Source organism: Perognathus longimembris, chromosome 15, assembly GCF_023159225.1.
Source record: "Perognathus longimembris pacificus isolate PPM17 chromosome 15, ASM2315922v1, whole genome shotgun sequence".
Taxonomy (NCBI): domain Eukaryota; kingdom Metazoa; phylum Chordata; class Mammalia; order Rodentia; family Heteromyidae; genus Perognathus; species Perognathus longimembris.
In genome coordinates this window covers 14,575,108-14,597,357 of record NC_063175.1, presented here as the reverse complement: position 1 = coordinate 14,597,357, position 22,250 = coordinate 14,575,108, and the positions used below count along the sequence as shown (strand labels likewise).

General features: G+C 40.6%; 1 protein-coding gene across 2 annotated transcripts in view; it reads left to right on the top strand.

Annotated features, from left to right (window-relative positions):
• Nucleotides 1–22,250, top strand: part of Ntng1 (netrin G1) — a 280,824-nt gene that overhangs the window by 191,534 nt on the left and 67,040 nt on the right. For both annotated transcript variants that reach the window (XM_048363652.1, XM_048363651.1), the window contains exon 2: nucleotides 1,479–2,119. In XM_048363652.1, the coding sequence (XP_048219609.1) occupies nucleotides 1,479–2,119 (641 nt within the window). The remainder of the gene's footprint in view (nucleotides 1–1,478; nucleotides 2,120–22,250) is intronic.

Genomic DNA, 22,250 nt, shown 5'->3' with positions numbered 1-22,250 from the left:
TCCTGTCCATAATCCTAGCAACTCAGGAGGCTGAGGTACGAGAGGACCTAGGTATGTAGCCAATCTGGGCAGAAAAGTCTGTGAGATTCTTATTTCCAATTAATCAAAATAAAACGAAAGTGGAGATGTGGTTCAAGTGGGAGAGCACCAGTCTTAGTGAAAAAATCAAAGTGATAGACTAAGTTCCTAGGTTCAAATCCCAGTACTGGTGCATAATAACAGCGAGTGTGTAGGTTATATGCAAGTACTAGGCCATTTTACATAATAATATCTGAATATATTGAATATCTGAATATATTGGTATTTATGGGAGCCCTAGAAACAGTCCCCCTTTGATATTAGGGAATATACCTGGTAGGTTTCCTTGTTCTATGTTTTCTTACTTAGAGCACATCCCAATCTCAAGACTTTCTAGAGCAATCTTCATATCTCTATTAGGATAGCAGATGTTTGGACCCAGCCCCAGAGCCTGCAATGTACTGCATTTTAATGATTTGTGGTGAATTAAGTAAATGTTTTTCAGCCAGCCTTTATGAAGCAGGACCCAGTTAAGTATGATGGATTGGAGACACAGCCAAGAGATGCCAGACCTCCTACAAAGGGTCATGTCCTGTGCAGGATACAGGTGCTTAGGGTTTGTGGTTAATTCTAAGCCCTTGCTAGAAAGCATGACTTTTAAAGGGCTGGGCTGCTAAGAAATGTTCTTGAAGCAAGGAGGAATTTTCCTTGCTGCTCTTTCTTCTTGGTAATCTCTTTCTAAGATGAACTGGAGTATTGAGCTATTAGACAGTTGCTTTGTATCTTTGTGCCTCTGTGGCCACATTATAGGCCTAACACATATGGAATAAACTGAGTTTGTTTTTGTATTTTAATGCATGGAAGGAAATAAGATGAGAAACATTTCCATATTGCTATTGGAAAAAAGAAACCCACAAGCTATTATAAAGGATAATCCAGTTAGGGCAAATGAAAATGTTAACTGGATTTTTTTTTTCTTCTGTAGCCTGTTAGCCATCACAACATAGCACAATTTGTGTCTAGTGTCTTTTTTCCCTATTTTTTTTTATTTTTGTGCCAGTCATGAGACTTGAACTCAGGGACTGGGCCCAGTCCCTGGACTGTTTTTTGTTTGTTTGTTTTTTTTTAGTTTGCTCAAGGCTCTATCACTTGAACCACAACTCCACTTCTGCCTTGTGACTGGCTACATGGAGGTCCAAAACCTCACAGATTTCCTTCTGCCTGGGCTGGCTTCAACCTCCTGGTAGCCAAGGTTACAGACACAAGCCACCAGCATCCAGCCCCTCCCACATGTTTTAGGTTACTTTGAGATTAACTTTAATACCCATCATCAAGCAGATGCCATGTGCATCATCATTATGATAGACCAATAGACAGATGGACCCCATATTTCATGGGTCCATTCATCCTTCGCAGGGCATCTGGGCTGTTTCCACAGGTGTCTTGTTCTTCTTCCACAGGGAAACCCCTACATGTGCAATAACGAGTGTGATGCAAGTACCCCCGAGCTGGCCCACCCTCCGGAGCTGATGTTTGATTTCGAAGGGAGACATCCCTCCACCTTCTGGCAGTCGGCTACCTGGAAGGAATACCCCAAGCCCCTCCAGGTGAACATCACTCTGTCTTGGAGCAAAACCATTGAGCTCACAGACAACATCGTGATTACATTCGAATCGGGGCGGCCGGACCAAATGATCTTGGAGAAATCGCTGGACTATGGACGCACGTGGCAGCCCTATCAGTATTATGCCACAGACTGCTTAGACGCCTTCCACATGGACCCCAAATCTGTGAAGGATTTATCACAGCACACGGTGTTAGAAATCATTTGCACGGAAGAGTATTCCACGGGGTATACCACCAACAGCAAGATAATCCACTTCGAGATCAAAGACAGGTTTGCCTTCTTTGCTGGCCCTCGGCTGCGCAACATGGCCTCCCTCTATGGACAGCTGGATACCACCAAGAAGCTCAGAGATTTCTTCACAGTCACAGACCTGAGGATCAGGCTGCTGAGACCAGCTATTGGGGAAATATTTGTCGATGAGCTACACTTGGCTCGCTACTTTTACGCCATCTCAGACATAAAGGTGCGAGGAAGGTAAGAGAACACTCTATCTGTCCTTGAATGAATATATCTCAAGAAAATGCCAGGGTTTGGGCCTCACAGCTGTGAAGTGACATTTTGTCCACTTGAGCTGCAACCTTTTCTCTGGAACAGCAGCGTGGAAAGCTGGTTTTCTAAAGATATTTGAGACCCTTGGACTCAGCAGTAATTTGTAATCTCAGACTTGGTGTCATTGAATCTGGCAGAATTCCTTACATTTTAACAAAAAGAGGGTGGTGGGGTGGGGTAGGAACCTTATCTGAGACACAAGAACTCCCCAAGGTCAAGAGGAGGTTTAAGGCATTGAGGCAATAAAGCCCATGAGAATAAATCCAGTTGCTCCTAAAGGACCTAAAAATTTTAAGAAATACATCTCATATTTTCAAGCATAGCAGAGAGTCACAACAAGGTACCACAATCTGTTTATGTTTATTATATTGGACAGGAAGTGTTCTAGAAGTGGAAGCTAAATTTCTCTAAGTGTATTAAACAAGAAACAAAGCTTTCAGGAAAAAATATATATTTGTGACGGAGGAATGAGCTCTAATTTCTAAAGTCTGGGCATATTGCATTAAAATTATGCCATCTTTGAAAAGTATGCCTGACTTCAGCACTCTTCAGGTTCTACATCAATTGCTGATGGGTCAGAATCACAGCATTAATGAATGGTTAAGGTCGGGGCAATTTTGGTTTTGACAATATACCAAAAGTCTGAGGGAGTGGCGAAGAACTTGAAAGTGTTAGAATAAAAAACATGAATAATAACAACAGCACTACCAGCATTCAGGTTTCTAGCCAGCTTCCTAAGCCTCTTGTGGGAATCAGTGCATGAGCTAATGACTGGGGGAAGGTAGAGATGAGAGAAAAGGGGAAGCAAAAGGAAAGCCACGCTAAGCAGTAGCCACTCTAAAACATGTTGAAATGAATTAGGATGAGCGTCAGATTATGAGAAGCATGTCTACCATGTAGGTTTAGGTAAGTATTTACAAATTTTAATATATAAAGCAGAATTTGTGTAACTTCCTAGCTCCTAGCATCTACAAGGGCTGCCCAGACCTGAGAAACTGCTGGGGTTAAAACTCTGATCTTCAAGAGCTGGAATAGAAAGAAGAACCAAAGGCATCACTATGAATGAGGGGAAGGCCACAGGGGGTCCACAGAATTAACTAGGCATCACTGTTCAGAGTAATGTAGAAGGTTTCTTTGTTCTCATTTCTTCATCCTCATGGAAGAATCAAGAGTCTAGCTGTGGGGTCTTACTTTCAACTCTTATCCAAAGTCTTGGTGGTATATGATCAAGATAGCTTGAAAGCAAAGTAATTTCTTTTGAGAGATATATGCACTGATACATTTGCATGAGCTTACTAGTTCCAGGAAGCTGAGAAGACTTCACATATTAACCCAGTACTACAGCAGGATAATAGAGCTGTGGCCTCAAGCATGAAGCTACCACATATATTAATACATATATAATAAAATGCTATTATACTCAGGAACATTCTGATAAAGTATTATCAGTTTAAGGTACCCTAGTCTCAGGATTATATGATATATGAAAATAATGGCTATTTTTAATAATAGCATACCAGAAGCAAGCAGCAGGTAATCAATTCATCTGTAAGAATAAACGTTAAAATGAATCAGCTGAAATTTGAATTTAAATCCCTGGTGTGATCGGTATTGTAAGATTCACATAGGTCACACTTGCCAGGCAGTATGAGAAATCCTTAATCTGAGCCCCAATGTCTACGGACCAAGTTGTGCCAAACATTCTCATTTGCCACTGTCAAAAAGGCAAGTTTTAGAAGTCTTTGAAGTAGGGAAATAGCCAGCTTGTTTTCTTACTGAGTACTCATTTGGCTTTCCTAGGACTGTTTAAAAGGATCACACCTGTAACCCTAGCTATTCAGGAGACTGAGATCTGAGGATTGTGATTTGAAGCCATCCTGGGCAAGAAAGTCTGTGAGACTCCTAATCAATTACTACCAAAAAATGGAAGTTGTGCTCTGGCTCAAGTGGTACAGCCCTAACATGGAGCAAGAAAGCTCAGGGACAGCACCGAGGCCCTGAATTCAAGCCCCAGGACTGGCACACCCTTAGCCCCCAACAACCCCCTCCCCAGTAAAGACATGTATTCTCCATACTTATTTATCCTCCATCCTAGCAGCAACCTCCAGCTGCATTTCAGGGTTCTGAGAAGTTTGCCAGAGTTTCCCTTCCTTCCCTGAGATTTACCTCCAGTGTCTTTTCCTGTCCACCAGTCAGCTGTGAGCTGGTGAGAAGCAGCTGGGCCAAAGAGAAAGGTCCCGCAGAGGTAAGCCCCGTCCATACGGTCCCACTCTGTCACCTGCACACTCTGTCCAAATGCCTCAGGGCCGAATTGAGGCTGGCAGGTCCTGACTAGACACCAGATGGCCCAAGTGTTTCCGTCCTCTGGGAAGGACTAAAGAAGCAAGGCCTCATGGCTCAGGGATGTCTCTTGCTTTGAAGTTACGTAAGGAAGGTCTGCTTATGCTGATAACACTAGTGGAAAATGATGAGCATTGGTTGGTTCTTGAGACCTTTCATCCTAGATGCTAATATCATTATTTTATCTCTGAAATAATTGAAGAAGGATCAATTGATCCTTCTTCCCCTACACACCAAATAGTCTCAAGAAGGAATGGAAATCAAAACAAATGCTTCCTAAAAGGAAGTCCTAAATGCCTCAACATACAAAGACAGTCTCTGCTGCTTGTATATCACTCCTACCATCCCATGAAATAATTGCTGCATTTTTTGTTTGTTTGTTTTGCCAGTCCTGGGGCTTGGACTCAGGGCCTGACCACTGTCTCTGACTTCTTTTCTTTTCTTTTTCTTTCTTTTTTTTTTTTTTTTTGGTTCAAGGCTAGCAGCCTACCTCTTGAGCCACAGCGCCACTTCCAGCTTTTTCTGTTTATGTGGTGCTGAGGAATCGAACCCAGGGCTTCGTGCATGCGAGACAAGCACTCTACCATTAAACCACATTCCCAACCCAACTGCCACATTTTAGATGTCTCTGTCTGTCAATATCTAGTAATGATCATGATACTCTTTTGACTTGTTACTTTCAACCCCATCCCACCACAGTGTGGTAACTGATATGTTATTTGGCAAAAGGGGAATGAAGAACAGAAGTAAATAATCATAGAAGAATCAGCAGAGAGTACAAAAATCTGTCCTCATGAAATATTAAAGTATTAATAAAAAAACAACAGTTGTATGTCATTGTGGAAAGGGACTATGAATTCCAGCTCTTTACATATGTGTGTATTTGTACTGACCAATTTGGTATAATTGGGAGGGGGGTGTTATGATACCATGACTTGAACTCAGGGCCTTATGTTCTTACTTGGCTTTGGTGCTCAAGGCCATTACTCTACCACCTGAGCCACAGCTCCACTTCCAGCTTTACATAGTTAATTGGAGATAGGAGTTCCATAAACTTTCCAGATCTGAACCACCTGAATAACTAGATTGTAGGCCATTATAGGCCACTATTGTCCAGTGAAAAATACTTTATTATTAAACTAATACAGCCTTGGTGTTCTTTATAGCATAGGATACACTTCATACCTATTGTTATCATGACAAACTATAAACTCATGATTAAAATTGTATTTCTCTTTTGCTACATACATATTTTACCTTGCTTTCCTTCTCATTGAGAATGTATTAAGATAATGGAGGAAAAAAGAGGAAACATGGCTATTGGCACTCTCAGCGACTCCATAGTACTTACAGTTCAATAAACCTAATAATCTTCACCGACTAATTCTGACTTATGGATGTCCTGCTTCAGTAAATCAGGGTGGTTTTCTCTAGTGACTAATAGATGAGTGCAGTGTGCCAGTACCTTAATTAAAGAGCTACTCTCTCAGTCTTGATCTCATTTTAATTTACAGGGTAATACTACAATAATATCACTAATGGAAGGTACATTAAAGGGCATCAAGTAGCATTAACTGTATTAAATTATGGTACTTGTGTTAATTAACTGCTGAAGCAAGATGGTTTTAATGGCCAAAAAGGTCGTCAAGCGCATAAATAAAACCCAGCCAGATAAAGGGTGAGTGGAAAAGGAAACGGAGATGTTTGTTCTGAACATCCTTTCAAACAGACAGGGGGCTAAATCCAACTGCTATTAAATACAGATAATGTCCAAAATGTTTCTTACTTAACAAGGCTGAAAGTTTTGATTTTTTTAAGGGATTTTGTTTTCTTCCAAGCTTTCCATAACTACATTAATGAAAAAGTTGAACACTTTGCCAGGTGCACAAATTGTATTCACATATACACTCAGCATTCTTTTTTTGTTTGTTTGTTTTTGTGCTAGGCCTAGGGCTTGAATTTAGGGTCTGGGTGCTGTCCCTGAGTTTCTTTTGTTCAAAGCTAGCACTCTACCTTGAGCCATAGCTCCACTTCTGAGGTAGCTTTTGGTAGCTTATTAAAGATAAGAATCTAGACTTTTTTGCCTGGACTGGCTTCAAGCTGTGATCCTCAGGTCTCAGCCTCCTGAGTAGCTAGAATAACAGGTGTGAGCCACCAGTGCCTGGCTACACTCAGCATTCAATGTTTCTTTGAGATGAACAGTTTAAAGAGGAAATGTGATTTTTTATAAGAACATTGAAATCTGAAAGGTAAAGGAGCATTTGGTAGCATGCTCATTTATTCTTAAGATTTACTATCAACAATGTATCAAGATACAGGTTTTTGATATAAGATAATAGAAATTCTACTTTAACAACAAGAATTTGAAGACAGAATTGAAAGAACTTTTTCTCAGTAGCCTAAAAAGCTGGAGTCAGCATCTCTTTTAACTGTTTTTTACAAAATAAAACAAAAGGTAATTGTCAGTATTTTTTTCCCAATTGTATTGGTTTATTTCTTTCCTAGGCTATGCCTACTCTAGCTTCGTATAGGTAGCTAGCTGTCAAAATAATACAGTTGTCTGCTCTGTATCCACAAGTTAGGTTTTTATAGTTTTAGTTACTCAAGTCAAAAATACTGCATGTGAAATTCCAGAAATAAAGAATTCAAAAGCTCTAAATAAAGGTTACAGAATATTGCTACAATTGATCTCTTATATTATTAATCGTTGTTAGCACTGACAGTGCTTAATTTATCAACTAAAACTTGATTTAGATATATACATATAGGATAACCATAGTGAATATGGTGTTTTGTGCTGAGTTTTCAGACATCATATCCCCTATAAAGAAGGGGCCATTTTGTTTTGTCTGTGTGTGTGTGTGTGTGTGTGTGCGTGTGCGTGTGCGTGTGCGTGCGTGTGTGGGTGTGTGTGTGTCCTGGGGGCTTTAATTCAGGGCCTCACATGCTTGACTTTCTTATCAAGGCTGACACTCTACCACTTGGGTCACACCTCCACTTCCAGTGTTTTTCTGATTCTTTGGAGATCAGTTTCCCTGGGCTTTGTCTGTCCAAGCTGGCTTCCAACTGTGATCTCGGTTCTCAGCCTATGCTGTAGCAAAGATCACAAGTCTGAGCTGCCAGCTCCCTGGTACTTCGCCCTCCTCTGGCTCGACCTCTCAGCTCCAACTAAGGAGGTGGGAGCATAACCACAGAGGCTAACAAACGCTTTGGTTCCATGTCCACTTCACTTGTGCCCAAACCAGAGCCACTTTCTCTTCTGCCTGATCAGGGCCTGAAATGAGCCAGGGGCACAAGTGCCTTGTAGGGGTGTTGATTTGTAGGGAAATGGAAAGAATGGAGCTCATTATGCTCAGTAATGTAAGTCATTCCAACACAGACAAGTACTGCATGTTTTCTTTCATTTGGGGTAGCTAGGTGAAACAACAAAACAACCAATGTTATGAAGATAAAAGGAGGAGTAAAACTAGGGAGATGGAAGAGGAAGGGAATGGGAGAAAAAAGGGGATACAGTAAGGGAGGGTAAGTATGATCAAGGTGCATTATTGATGCCTCTGGAGTTGTCATGATGAAACCTCCCAGTGTGCACAATTTAGCAAATGGCAATTTCAAAAAATTGGGGGGGGGGGATGAGAAAGACCGCCCCATCTTCCCCCCTTACACCGGAGTTGTGTTTACCTTTGTGTATTCACCATTTGAACACCGTAGTCTTGCTTTTCTGTAAGTAGAATGAAGTGGACATTCATTTCCTTCAAGTAAAGCTTCCAAGTGGCTAAAGTAAAAATGCAGGATGTCAGATAAGCAAGAGCATTGGAGAGTCGAGCACCAGGGGCTCACGCCTATAATCCGAGCTACTCAAGAGGCCGAGATCTGAGGACTGCAGCTGAAAACCACTCCCACCGGAAGACCAAAAGTCTCTTCTCTCCAATTAACCATCCAAAACCCAGAAGTATAGCTGAGGTTCATGTGTGTACCAGCCTTGAGTGAAAAAACTAAGGGACAGCACTGAGGCCCTGATTTCAAGCACTCGTACTCACACACACACACACACACACACACAACCAAATCAGAAGAAATAAAGAATTTTTCAAAGTTTTAAAAAAAATGACCTCTAGCTAATGCCTCTATCCAAGAGGCATCTCAGCCTCTTCCGAAGCATTGTGCTTGGCCTTTAACCATTAGTTCTCAGTTATTCTTAATTAATAAGGCCAGACTTTCCTGTTACCTAGCAGATTCTGCTATTATAACACTTTCTGTCTTCTGCTGCATCTAAACACTCACCCTTCACGCTGGCTTGCACGTGGCTCTCACAGCAGACACGCAGAGATACCCGAAACCTAACAGTCTCTCTATTCTCAAGTGGCTCATAACCAGACTCCTAGAGGGAAAACAGAAGTGAGGGCTCACATCCTAGCTAAAGTGGTAGAGTCACGGGAGAAGACCCTGAATTCAAATAGCAGTCCTGCCAAGTTAAAAAAAAAAAGACAACATGTGTTAAAGGCTTTTGCTAGTAAACTTAATATTTTTTTCTTCATTTTAACAAATTGCTTGAAGCTGGCTAACTTAATAAATAAAATGGGTTTATTAAGATCACACTTCTGGGGGCTGGGAATATGGCCTAGTGGCAAGAGTGCTTGCCTAGCTTGCATGAAGCCCGGGTTCGATTCCTAGGCACCACATAAACAGAAAAAGGCAAAAGTGGCTCTGTGTCTTAATTGGAGAGTGCTAGCCTTGAGTAAAAGGAAGCCAGGGACAGTGCTCAGGCCCCCAGGTCAAGCCCCAGGACCAGCAAAAAAAAAAAATCACACTTCTGATGTTCAAGGGACCATAGCTCTTCCTAGTAGCTGCCAAGGGTAGCCCAAGAGTACAAGAGTATGTCTCTCTCTCTCTCTCTTTCTCTCTCTCTCTCTTTCTCTCTCTCTCTCTGTCTCTCTCCCTCTCTCTCTCTCTTCTCTCTCTCTCTCTCTCTCTCTCTCTCTCTCTCTCTCTCTCTCTCTCTCTCTCTCTCCTTGCAAAGCCACCCATGTGCATTTGTGAGAACAAACCCTCATGGCTTTAATCCTAATCACATCCAGAAAAACCTCATCTCTAAGTGCCATAGTTGGATTATGTCTAACTTTTCAATACCTCAAAGCAGAGATTAAATTTTAGGACGAGTCCATAGGATACGTGTTGAGACAATATCTCAACTATTGCTCTGTGTGTGCATCTTTGAAGCGTTGTGGATGCAGAGGGGAGGTGCTAGTGTACTGTGAGCAGGCTGGTAGGAATTCTGGAGGAAGGTGGGAGAACTGCATGGTATCTTCAACTCTGCTATAAATGTGCCAAGCAGACAGGGCAGAAGGATGCCCTAGGCAGACAAATGCACACATAGAAGCCACAGCACAGCCTGTTCAAGTACTCCAAATAGTAAAGAATTGGGAGTTGAGCGTCCTGGGAGATGCCTGCCCATCCTCTTCCCGCAGATTTTCAGTATCTCTAAAAAGTACTAAAGGGTTTCTGAATCTTGCTCACTGCAACTCCTCTGTCATAAGAAATTTAAAACAATATGGATTATTCCATATTGATTCAGTGAATGTTTGGAATATTTGAAGGCAAGGAGATCAGAGGCTCCTTCACTGTGCATAGACTGGAGCAATGTAGCATTGATTAACTGAAGAACATTTATAATTTCAAGTCCTGATGTTCCAGTAATGCTCCCCAAATTCCACACCGCCTTCTTAGGACAGTGGTCTTAGATTTGTGTATAAACAGGTGTGTATAGCCCATCAGCTTCTGAGGAAAGATGTTCCCAGTTGAAGGGAAATCAGGGATACACCATTGGGAGTAGATCCTTGAGCAATGTTTTAGGGATCTAGTGAGTCAACTAGTTACTTGTGTTGGGCCATTTCATTAGATTTCAGCTAAGAGTTTTCAGTTCCTGTTCTAATACTTTAAAAAGAGGTTTGAGTTAGAGAACTTAGATTAGAATTTATCCCAGTGCCTGAAATTTGGGGATAGATAATATCAATAAAATTAGAGTTTTATCCTTTACAAATAACAATCACCATATTTTATGTAGAATAAGCAAATAGAGAGAGATAGAAATTAGATTATAGGTTGTTTGGGGGATGAGGAAATAAAGTGTGAGAGCAAAAGGGCATGGAATACATTCGGTAGAAAAATGAAACTATCTTAAAATTGGTTGTGGTGATGGCTGCATGATCCAAGATCTATCAAAAGCCATTGAATTGTATAAATTAAATTAGCCAATTGTATGTTCTATAAACTATATGTCAATAAAGCTATTACCAAAAAAATTAATGACTGCAGATATTTATAGACTATTTCCAGAAGCCAGTAGAAGAACACATTTAAAAGGAGACTTCTAAAGGAAACTGAGAAAGAATCTGAGGAATAGCAAGAAATCAGAAGAGAAGGGAAAGCAATAAGATAGTTCTAATAGTCCTTGTAGCCCCGATGTTTGTTTGATGCATCTCTTGTAAACTTTTTCTCAAGTACTTTCTTTCTTTTAATCCTCAGAACATACTTGAGAGGGAGGTGGTATTTAAACCCATTTTATAGAAGGAAAACCAAGGACTAAAGATGTTTCATGGCTTCTTTTTTCCAAACATCTAAGGTGATAAGCTCAGGTTGTTTACTATACAATGGAAGTTCTTCTCCCAATGGCATGACCTAGGAGAACCAGACAGAAGTGAGATTGGTCAGTACAGAAAACCAACAAATTCCCTGAAGGCCCATCTTTAAATAGTAATAATGAGTTAGTCATTCTGGAGCCTTTTCCCCTCTTGGAAGATATAGGCATCCCACCCTCCATGAGGTTTTCCTGCTCAGTTCTTCCTCCTATTATGATACAGTCTGTTTATCTGTACTCGGACTTCTCCATTTATATCAATTATGAAGTGTGTGATTGGTCTGATTTATCTTTTCTTGCTAAATCCAGACATTTTATTACTAAAATAAAATTATGGTGATTAATTTGTTTTTCTGTGAAAAGTAAAACTCAACAAAAGATTATGAATATGAATATTTCTTTCATACTTTTCTATAAATTAAAATATCTACCAGTCCAACTGTATTTAATTAGTGGACATCATTAAAAGCTGAAACAAGTCATGGATGTAAGTGGATAAACTAGAGAAGGGCCAGAATAATAGCTTATCTTTTTATCGGGTTTTATTAGTTATATGGTATGAGTGGGGAGTTATTTTGCTCGAAACACATGTTTATACTGTATAGTAATAGCTTACTTTTATCAACTTATTTAGTTATATAGGGGGAGGATTTTATTGTTACATTTCCATTCCTACAGAAATAGCTGATGTAAGGAACTCTTAACTAAGGACAGGTTTTCCTTTTAACTTCTACATACCTGTCCCCATTCTCTTTCTGAATCAATCATGAATAAAAATACAATACCAGAAGTCTATAGTTTTTTCAAGCTAAGATTATCAAAGCTAAGTTGATCTAAGCTTAGTATCAAGAAACATGTTTGCTATTTCACTCCCAGTTTGTGTGTGTGCATGTATGTGCATGTGCCCGTGTGTGTGTGTGTGTGTGTGCCAGCTTGTAATGGTACTTGAATTCGAGACCTTTCTCTGTTGCTTAGCTTTTCTGCTCAAAGCTAATGTCCTACCACTTGAGTCACAGCTCCACTTCATGCTTTTTGGTGGTTAATTGGAGATAAAAATCTCATGCCTGGTTTTTCCCAGGATAGCTTTGAACTGTGATCCTTAAATCTTAGCCTCTTGAGCAGTCAGGATTACACAGTGAGTTACTGACACTCTGAAAACCACCACCAGTATTCTAATTTGCTTTAAATAAATATATATATATATATATATGAAGCCCAGTAAGCAAGAATATTCTAATGAAAACCTTAATAATTTGAAAAAAATTAAAGCACAAATCATTGCTACTTAGCTGAAGGGGAAAGTTAAGTGTCATTCTGATTTTGAGCATTTTTTATCATTGAGAATTCCTGAATTTTAAAGAGATTATATTATATGCATAAGTAGCTCATTTTCCTTTGAGGTTTCCACCATTGTAAGCAGAGAATGTGCCCACTAATTCCTGCATTAGACTATGAGCTATATTAACATGCAGGAACACAACTCATTTTTATCAATCTGACTCTTTATCCTTCATTCCCCAGTGTCCAAGATCTTCTTCAAATAGTGGGGCTCATTCAAGGAAAGATATTTCTTTTTCAAGAAAGTTAAGAACATTTGGACAAAACATCACATAACGAAGAGTTAAAATAATTTCCTCCTTCACTTTGCTTAGGATTTGTATGGGAAACTACACTCCAGCGATATCCTCAAAGCCAAATATCAGAAACAAGGATGCACTCAGCTCTGCTGTGTAACTGTGGAGGCATGTTCCTTATCCTAATTCAGGATCTTCCCACAGCAGCCTTGTCTCATTTGTGTCCCTGGAATCAGAAGCTTTCCCCATGCATGCAGACAGGAGAACCATTGCCTGAGACTTAGCATTAGAATTCTGTAGACCCCTATCTAGTGGTTCAGTTAGAAGACTTTTCCTATTTCCTCTCCAAATAGAAGAATTGCAAAACTCAATGTCCTGGATTTTGTTCCAACTGGATTCTGTGGCTTGAATTGGCATCTTGTTTTCATTACTATACAATTGTATATAGATTCAGAAGTCGTGTTTAGAGCCAGGTATGATAGTTTAATCCGGAGTGATCATATTGCACACAAACTTTTAGCTGCTCTCTTTCCATAGGTAGGAAAATCTCATGCAAACGAGGGTAATTTGTCAGGAGCAAAGAGGGAAAATAAAATTTAGAAATTGCTTGTGTCAACATGTGATTTTTTTTTCTGAACTTCCATTTGAAAAACACTGACTGAATGGAGAGGTAATCTCTAAATATAGGACCCAGCAGCCTCATACATCTAAAGGGCTCCAAACTCCTAACTCAGAATGGGATAGAATTTATGGTGGCTAAAAAGTCTTCTCTTTCTTTCATTGACTATGCCCAGATAGAAGAATACTGTATAAGAAAGAAGTTGAGATGATAAAGCAATCACTAGGAATCCAAAATCATTTATTGGTCTTACTTCATATTCAAGCACTGGCTAGGAGTCAGTGGCTGGAGAAATAGGTTCTAGCTGTGCTTTCATCTCTCTGTGAACTCGGGACAAGCCACAGTTTCCCTAAGCAGAATCTTCTTGTCCACACAAAATAAGAGTATTTTATTAGATAAGTATTTTTAATCAGAATTATTCTATAAATAAACACCATAAAAGTCAAGTACATTGGAGACTTGTTCACAATGTTTCCTTCTACAAGAATAATACTTAGGCTCTGACATGCCCTACATTAAACATTCTCATTCTATTGAGACCAGAGCCTCCTAAATCTTCTTTGCCAAAAGTATATCTATTAATATTCCTAAATAAATAATATTCACAGATAACATATGAGGCTACAAGTTTCTCCTCAAACTCCAAATCATCTTCCTATGACATGAGGAAAGAAATAAAAACACCATGCATGTGTGTATGTATATGTAAACAAGTTGGTGTTTTTTCCATAGCAAACTAATTCTTGCTATCGCCTTTTCTACATTGTTACTACATCCAGTGAGACATGGAGGCTTTTTAAGGGGATGGCTAGCCTTGTTGCTGATTTTTGTAAACTCTTTCCCTGTTTTAACCTTGGGAAGTACTCTGTGTCTTTAAGAATTATAGAAAATTAAGTACCGAACTGGAATAGAAAGGGTGTGTGTATGTGTGTGTGTGTGTGTATTTTGTTTTTAAGCTAGCAAAATTGTGATAAAGAATCAGCAAAGATGTGAAAAATGAAATGCCAAATGGTACAATCTGGTGCATTCTGAGATAAATAGAGATGCTAAAGGCTTTTTATCCCTCCTGTATATGAGCTTCTCAACCTCTAATTAAAGCAACACACTAAAATCATGTATTTACAGGAAAATAAGAGTAATTGGTAATTAATATATACTTTTCCATTCACTCTGGATGATAATCTCAAAACTACAGGCTAATTTTAGTTAAATGCAGGTTGCAACACTTTTGCTACTTAGGACTTTCAATGAAAAACAAATTAGAGCTCAGTAAGAGGAAAAACTGGTGCGGGGCTAAGGGATACCACCTAGCCTGGGGACGGACTTGCTGGCCTGGCCGCTTCTACTGGTTAGGTGCTACCAGAATATCTGGGAAGCAAAGCTGTTACCACATATTGGTGTCATCCATGTTTAATTATAGATCCTCTAGTGCTTCTGGGAACACAGAACAGATGGGGGGCGGGGGGGGCAAGAGACACTGCGAGGGGGCGTCTAAGAGGTCAGAGATTTGGCAGGTTGGGAAAAGGCAGTGTGATGAACTCCTGGAGTGGATTTATATAGAAAGCATGTACGTTTGCCAAATCGGGAGTCATTACATTGCAAAAGCCATTTCTCTCAGAATTGTAACAAATGACGGAAATAATTTCATCCAACTCCCTCTATATCACATGTGAAACAGAGTAGTTTGGTGAATTTGCCAAGAGAAATACTGTTGCATAGCTAGAATCTGCATGCAGAATGGGCCATGAGTTTTACTCACTGATCTGTCTGTTGCAATATCTACCACTTCTCCTTACATATATCAGGGATTTGGCAAGTATTTGCAACAAGTGGCTGGTGGCGGAGCAGCCTTCCCAGCATCATATAAACAACCACACAGATGGTCTCTACGTTACCCGAAGCGCATCCCATGGCCCCAAGTCCAAGGGAATGGAAGTGAAGCTAACTACTTTTGGTGATGCCATTTCTACCAAATCTACCAGAACTTCAAATCTCTAGGCTCCCTCCAATTATCCTGCATCAAAGGATAAAATGTATCTGTTTCTGCCCTTGAAATCCAGGAATGCCACCCCTGCTGGCTACACACTTCCATTGTCACAATTGGTTCTTTCCACTACAAGCACTACAAGTTGCAAGTCTCCTTTCCTTGAAGAGGAAGCTGGCGGAAGGAAGAAGCTTCTGCTCGCCTTTCAGCAGTAACAGCATCATCACACCATTATCATGTGTCCCAGAGTTATTTTTGCATGTGTGCCTCTTAGGTTCTGCAACCAAAACGTTTAAACAGCTTTAAGAGCGCCTTACTATCTGTAAAGGAGGCCTGTAAATCTTGAAAAAGTCAGGTTTGGGCCGCCATGAATTTATCTGAGGTTTGAAGCCAGCCCAGGCAGGAAACATTCCTGAGACTCTTATCTCCAATTAATCACCAAAAAGCCAGAAGTAGAGTTCTTGTTCAAGTGTTGGAGTGCTAGCTTTGAGAAAAAAAAAAAAAATAAGAACAGCGCCCAGGTCCTAAGTTCAAGTTCCAGAGCTGGCTCTCTCTCCCTCTCCCGCCCCCCCATATCAGTAATATAGAACTCGTTACAAGGAGAAGGGTGGGTCAGATTTGAAATTTCATCCACATTCATCGTAGAAGTGTCCTTGCCCAAGAGCATGACGGGTTGCAGATAGGAGGACCTGTGACAGTTTCAGTGGTAGATCTCTAGCTCCACTGTGGCTCTACACATGTCCTCAGAGCTCTGCCCACATCGTCAGCCACTGTGAATCAGTCAGGTCACGGTCTACACAGTGGGGTATCTTCAGTGATGCAGGGACCCATCAAGAGGACAGGATGAACCAGACTGAAACGTATACAGTATTACTATCAAAGGATACGGTAGCAGCCAGCTTCTCCTTCTCAGGGCTAGCAAGAGTATAAAATTATTCTTAAAATCTCCTAATATATAACAGACATAAAAGTCAGGACAGGGAAGATCAGAAATTGATTATAATTAAAAAAGAAAAGAGATCCATTTTGGAAGTCATAATAAATATTTGATTAAAGCTACCAGCATCATACAGACATCTTGCTATTTTAAGAATAATTTGTAGGGGGCTGGGGATATGGCCTAATGGCAAGAGTGCCTGCCTCGTATACACGAGGCCCTGGGTTCGATTCCCCAGCACCACATATACAGAAAACGGCCAGAAGTGGCGCTGTGGCTCAAGTGGCAGAGTGCTAGCCTTGAGCAAAAGGAAGCCAGGGACAGTGCTCAGGCTCTGAGTCCAAGCCCCAGGACTGGCAAAAAAAAAAAAAAAAGAATAATTTGTAGGAAGATTAAAAAACAAAAACCTCAGTTGTGTTTAGTTTACTGGAAACAATCGTACACATCCTGGGATAACAGATATGTGAAAGAAAGATAAAGAAAAAACATCCTTTAAGTGGAAATCAGATCACTTATTTTATAATCCCATCCCTGTAACATGGGAAATGATAATATCCATCCTATTTCCTTTTCAAGATATTTTTCAAATGCAAACAAATAAAAAGATTTAAATATTTAGTACTCATTAGTTTTAGGCAATTGACTCATTGCCACAGATAAAGACAAAAAGCCACCTTCCTATCTGCCAGTTGCTACCATGGAGATGGACCGACACTCTCTAGGAAAATTATATGCAATCGAGTCTGGGAAGTGATAAGCAGACACATAAGATTGCTAGGATAATAGCATGGAGGAGGAAGAACTCCCGTCCTCCTGGGGAGGGTGGGAGAAGCTTGCAGGAGCACCACTTGACATTCCCATCTGCAAGGTCATCTCTAAACAATTGCTTCCACTGGTGAAGTAAACCCATGGAATTCCTACTAGTCATCATGTAAGATGACTGAATGTGAACAAATGGTTGTGAATATCTAACAGCTGTTTTAATCCCAGATATATGTATAAACTTAGAAAGATGTTTTCCTTCTCCTTCTTTAATATAAGTATGTCTGGAAAACAGGTCCTCAGTACATTTTGTTTCAGATACACAGAAATAGTGAGCAAAAGGTATATTTGCCAGCCTGCATGTTGTTTAATCAGACTGAATGACAGGCTCAATTTTCAATACAAAGTTAATTCTGTTTCCATTACATATAAATATTATTTATGGAAAACAAGAGTCCTGCAGAAGCCAGAGGAGATTTCTCAGCTATATACATTTTATATTTGTTTAGCATTGATGAGTTTAAACCAGAAGCTTCTTTGCAATTTGATTATTTGCTTCTGGTATTGATTATTCTATTAGATTTTGCTACTAACAACAGCACATGTAAAGATTCGAGTATTATTTGCAAATAAGATGCCAAAGAAATACCTACCAAAGGTGAATTCTTGACACAAAGGAAAATAAGAAAGAATCAAGAATGTGGCTTGTGTTTGTCAAACCACTCTGGTTCACAGCAGTGGCCTTTGCCCTAGAGCACCTGACCACAGCCCAGCTTCTCTCCTTACTAACTGGACAGACTGCGGGCAAAATGCCTAAATTCACTATCGCAGAGTCTTACTCCCCTCATCCAGAAAAATGAAACAAATGTCACCATTTGGTACTGCCGGGCTAAATTTTTTTTTTTTTGGAGATGCCAAGCCTTTTATCCCCTTATGTGTTCCCCTTCCACTCTCTCCCTTGGCCACCTGACTTGCGGGCAATCCAAGGTGGAATGGGGGCCACGGATAACCTCGGTTGCATGTGGCTGCGAGAATGCCCTCCCCTCCATACTCGCCAAGGAGGCCTTGGTATACATGGACACCTCAGAGTCAGCTTCAGGAGCTTCCCAAAGTTTTATTCAGGGGAGGGGTTTATATAGCAGTCATGATGAGGGAGGGGGAGGGACTGGCCAGGTGCTAATGATAGGCTGGTGAACATGTCCATCACGGTGATGTCACGGAACTTCCCACAGAGGGGGAGATTACAGTTCCCCAAGGACCAGCCAGGCACCATTAGGAGAAATGTGCTCACAGACAAGAGATGGGGCTGGTTTGGGGGAGGTTCCAGACCCAGGGAGAAGGTGGGAGTGACTAGCAGCCAGCAGTCCCAGGTCTTAAAGGTATAGCCATCCCCAACATGGTACATTATTTTAAGGATTATTAATACATGCAAAATGTTAAGCATTTATTTAATAAGTGGTAACTGTTTGTTTTACTGTGAGGTCCACAAATAGGAGCCACAATTGAACATTATGACTACAGAATAAACCCTGCTTTGGTTTCCATTTTGTGAGGTGAGAGGAGGTGGGTTTTTGTGTTTTATTTGGTCTGGGTTTGGGGCTTGGGCGTTGTCCCTGAGCTTTAACCCCAAGGTTAATGCTCTATCACTTTGAGCTACAGCTCCACTTTTGTCTTTTTGGTAGTAAATTGGAGATAAGTCCCACAGACTTTTCTGCTCAGGCTGGCTTTAAATCTCAAGCCTCAGCTCTCAGCCTCCTGAGTAGCTAGGATTGTAGGTGTTAGCCATAGGTTCTCGGCTGAGTATTATTTCTTGTATTAGTCTCACAGAAACATACTTTGTCAACTTTAACAATATTATTTTTTTTCTTTCTATGTGCTTTCTTCTTTGCTATATTGATGGAATTAGCTCATATTTATACTAATATATAATTCATATCCTACTGTATCTTCATTAATGTGCACTTATCTGTCCTAAGATATCAGCAGGTTAAATTTATCATTAGCAGATATCTAGAGTTCTCTGTTGGTAGAAAAATCTTCATGAAGTTAAAACCAGGAGTTATAAAGAGAGGAGAACACATTTCATTTTCTACGTCTGGCTCCTCGAGCCCTGGTTAAATGCAGTTGTATTATCTTCCATTTCCTCTGGGTCACAGGCGTGCATTTCTCCTCACCGATGATGGATGGGCCACTTTGACATTTTGCATGGATAGCTCTTGAGAATGAAAATCATACTTATAAAAGATTCATTGGTTCATCCCGTGGCCCTAACACTGTCACCTTGACACACGGTGACAGTATTGTAATACGCATGGACCCTGTTGAGCAGTACAAAGAAGGGGGAAATGTCTCAGGATTGTCTAAAGGAAAGAGAGTTTGGAAGTTCCTTTCCATAGGATGAAGGAGAGAAGAAAAAGAATGCAATTGTGAGTTTTGCTTCTCTGCTGGCTACCCAAAGCCTGCTTTCAAAGGCATATTACCCCACTGCCCCGGGAAAGATCAGAGGCCAACTAAAGAAGCACAGCCAGTGTGAGATGCCCACAAATTGTGAGAAAATTGGAGCTGAGGTTTATTAGCAGGTCACAATGCAAGTACCCAAAAGGGGACAAGTTTCTGAACAAGAAAAGTTTTAGGAAGAATTATATTATTGATGAATGTGAATGACATTCAGAACTCAAATAACATTAGTCATTCTTGGAACAGCAAGAGGAAACAGAGGTGACAAGTGAGAACAAATGGGAGTGGATATCACCGAAGTACCTTCACTATGTGGATAAAGAAACCTAGGATTTTGTAGGATACACACTAATTTAATAATTAATACATAATAATTTTAAAAATCAGCCATTCTTTGTAGCCCACCTCTTTTTTTTTTTTTTTTTGCACCAGTACTGGGGCTTGAATTCAGCCTGGGAACTGACCCTTAGCTGTTTTGCTCAGCGCTGGTGCTCTACCACTTGAGCCACAGCTCCACTACTGGCTTTTTGGTGGTTAATTGCAGGGCAGTTTTCTGCCCTGGCTGGCTCCAAACCTCCATCCTCAGAACTCAAGCCTCCTGAGTGCTTAGCATTACAGGTGTAAGCCACTGGCTTCAGCTTACTTTTTCATTAGCGGCATTCTTTCATATCCACTTTATATGATGTATACAGACTAGCTTAGAGGGAAAACAGGCTTCTTAAAAGTAAGCATTTTGGAAAGTTTAAGTCATATTTCTAATCACTTGAAAATAAAATGTGGCCAACCTCTCTGTGTCCTGGGAAATTCTAGCATTTCCTGAATTACATTAACTTCCCGAGTAAATAGAAAATAAAAGGGTGACTGAAGCATTAATAAAATCCTAACTACAGAAGCATTACCATATCCAAAAAGGGTGTCAGAGTTCAGATTCAACTGCCTTGCACAAGTAAAACAGTAAACTATAAAAAAAAAATTGTAAAGCACATTTAGGCTCTGTACATGGAGATGTGTGTCTTTAAACTCAACTAATTAGCTGCTACTGAATGTTTTTGCTTTGCTCATTGGCATGTGGTACACAAATCATTGCAATATGTTAAATGCAAATGGTTCTTAATAGAGGAACCATCTGCTCTGTGCCAGAGACTTTGTTCAAAAGAATGTGGTGAACCTACTTTGGATAATATTGAAAAAAACTCAAATACCAAATTTCTAAAATGAGCTGCCTCTGTTGTTAACCCCAACATTACTAATACTCTCCCTGGCCTTTTAAGTTCTAGAAATTCCTCACAAAGCCAGGCCTAACAAAGTCTGTGCGGTTTTCAGGAACCACAGGTCACCCCATCCGGCACAGACCGGGCATACCCCCAGGAGACTTGCCATGCCTTAAAATTGTGTTCTGATTTCAACCAACCAGTAAGTAATCAAACTACCCTCTCCATAATATCTTTACTACCACAAATAAGGTGGTCTCTCCATCCCCGTCCCTCCTGAAAGCTATTCCTCTGGAGCTGTAGATCACTGGCAAGTTGCTGGCTGATGATGAATGGCTCTGAGTATCATCAGTGCTTGCTACATCCCACCTCCTGCAATCTACAATACTGTATTTCTCTGAAAGATCATCAGTGCAAAGGGGAAACGATGATGTCTCTTCCAACATACTTTATTAGATGCTGTCACTAGCATCCTAATAATGGCTGCTGCATCTACCCAGTGACAGTGTAACAAGCAGGAGGAAGTTAGTAATAAGACAGGAAGCTGAGCCTTCAGCTTTCCAATGCCATACTGTACGTTCTGGCAAGAGGGGGAAGAAATACTCCGTTATCCTGCCCTTTCTAATCAGCCGTGGTCAAGGTTGCTACGAGTATATTTAACTGCAAGCTGTCATGATGATCTATTCCATTAATATCCATTGGTGGTGTGCTCAAATAATACAATACTCAAAACAGAACCATGGCCACGAAGGAACACGCTCAGAAATTAACTGTCTAAGCGGCAATCCGCCATCTGCAATAATATTTAATCTGCTGCTAACTTGGTTGTTCTGGCTTTCTTGACCTTACCTATTTTTTTTTCTTTCATTCTACTCCTTTCCTATTCGCCAATTCTTTGAGTTTTCTACAGCTATCTGATTTAAGACTGTGCTTTTGGGGACTGACCTGCAGCAGAAGAGGCTGCGGGCGAGCTCATTAGCCCAGCAGCCGCTCATCCCCGGGTGAATTGCACGGTGAAAAGCATGCTTCTGAGGGCCACCAGAAAGAGCTAAGCCTTCTTGCAGGTGGACAGCCCTGCAGTGCTATACAAGCTTTTTATTTGTTAAAAAGGGATTTTTTTGTGTTTAAAACATTTCCCTTGGTTTGTTCTCATGAAAAGAGGAGCCTCCTGAAGACCACACGCATTTGATGACTCCTTTTCAAAACCGACTTGTCAGTATCCAAAAGGGGCTGCCGCCCTTGAAAGTTACCGGAAACCACTCAGATGGAGAGGCAGGCCCAGCCATCAGACAAGCCAGACCTTAAAGGCAGAGTGCACTGGCTGAGAATTTAAGAAGCTGGAATATTGAACCGGATTCTAACAATGATCCTGAGCCTTCATAAAGCTCGTGCTTGCTTTTTTTTTTCTCAAATTTTTATTATCAAACTGATGTACAGAGAGGTTACATTTTCATACGTTAGGCATTGGATACATTTCTGGTACTGTTTGTTACCTTGTCCCTCATACCCCCCTCCCTCCCCCTTACCCTTTCCCCCCC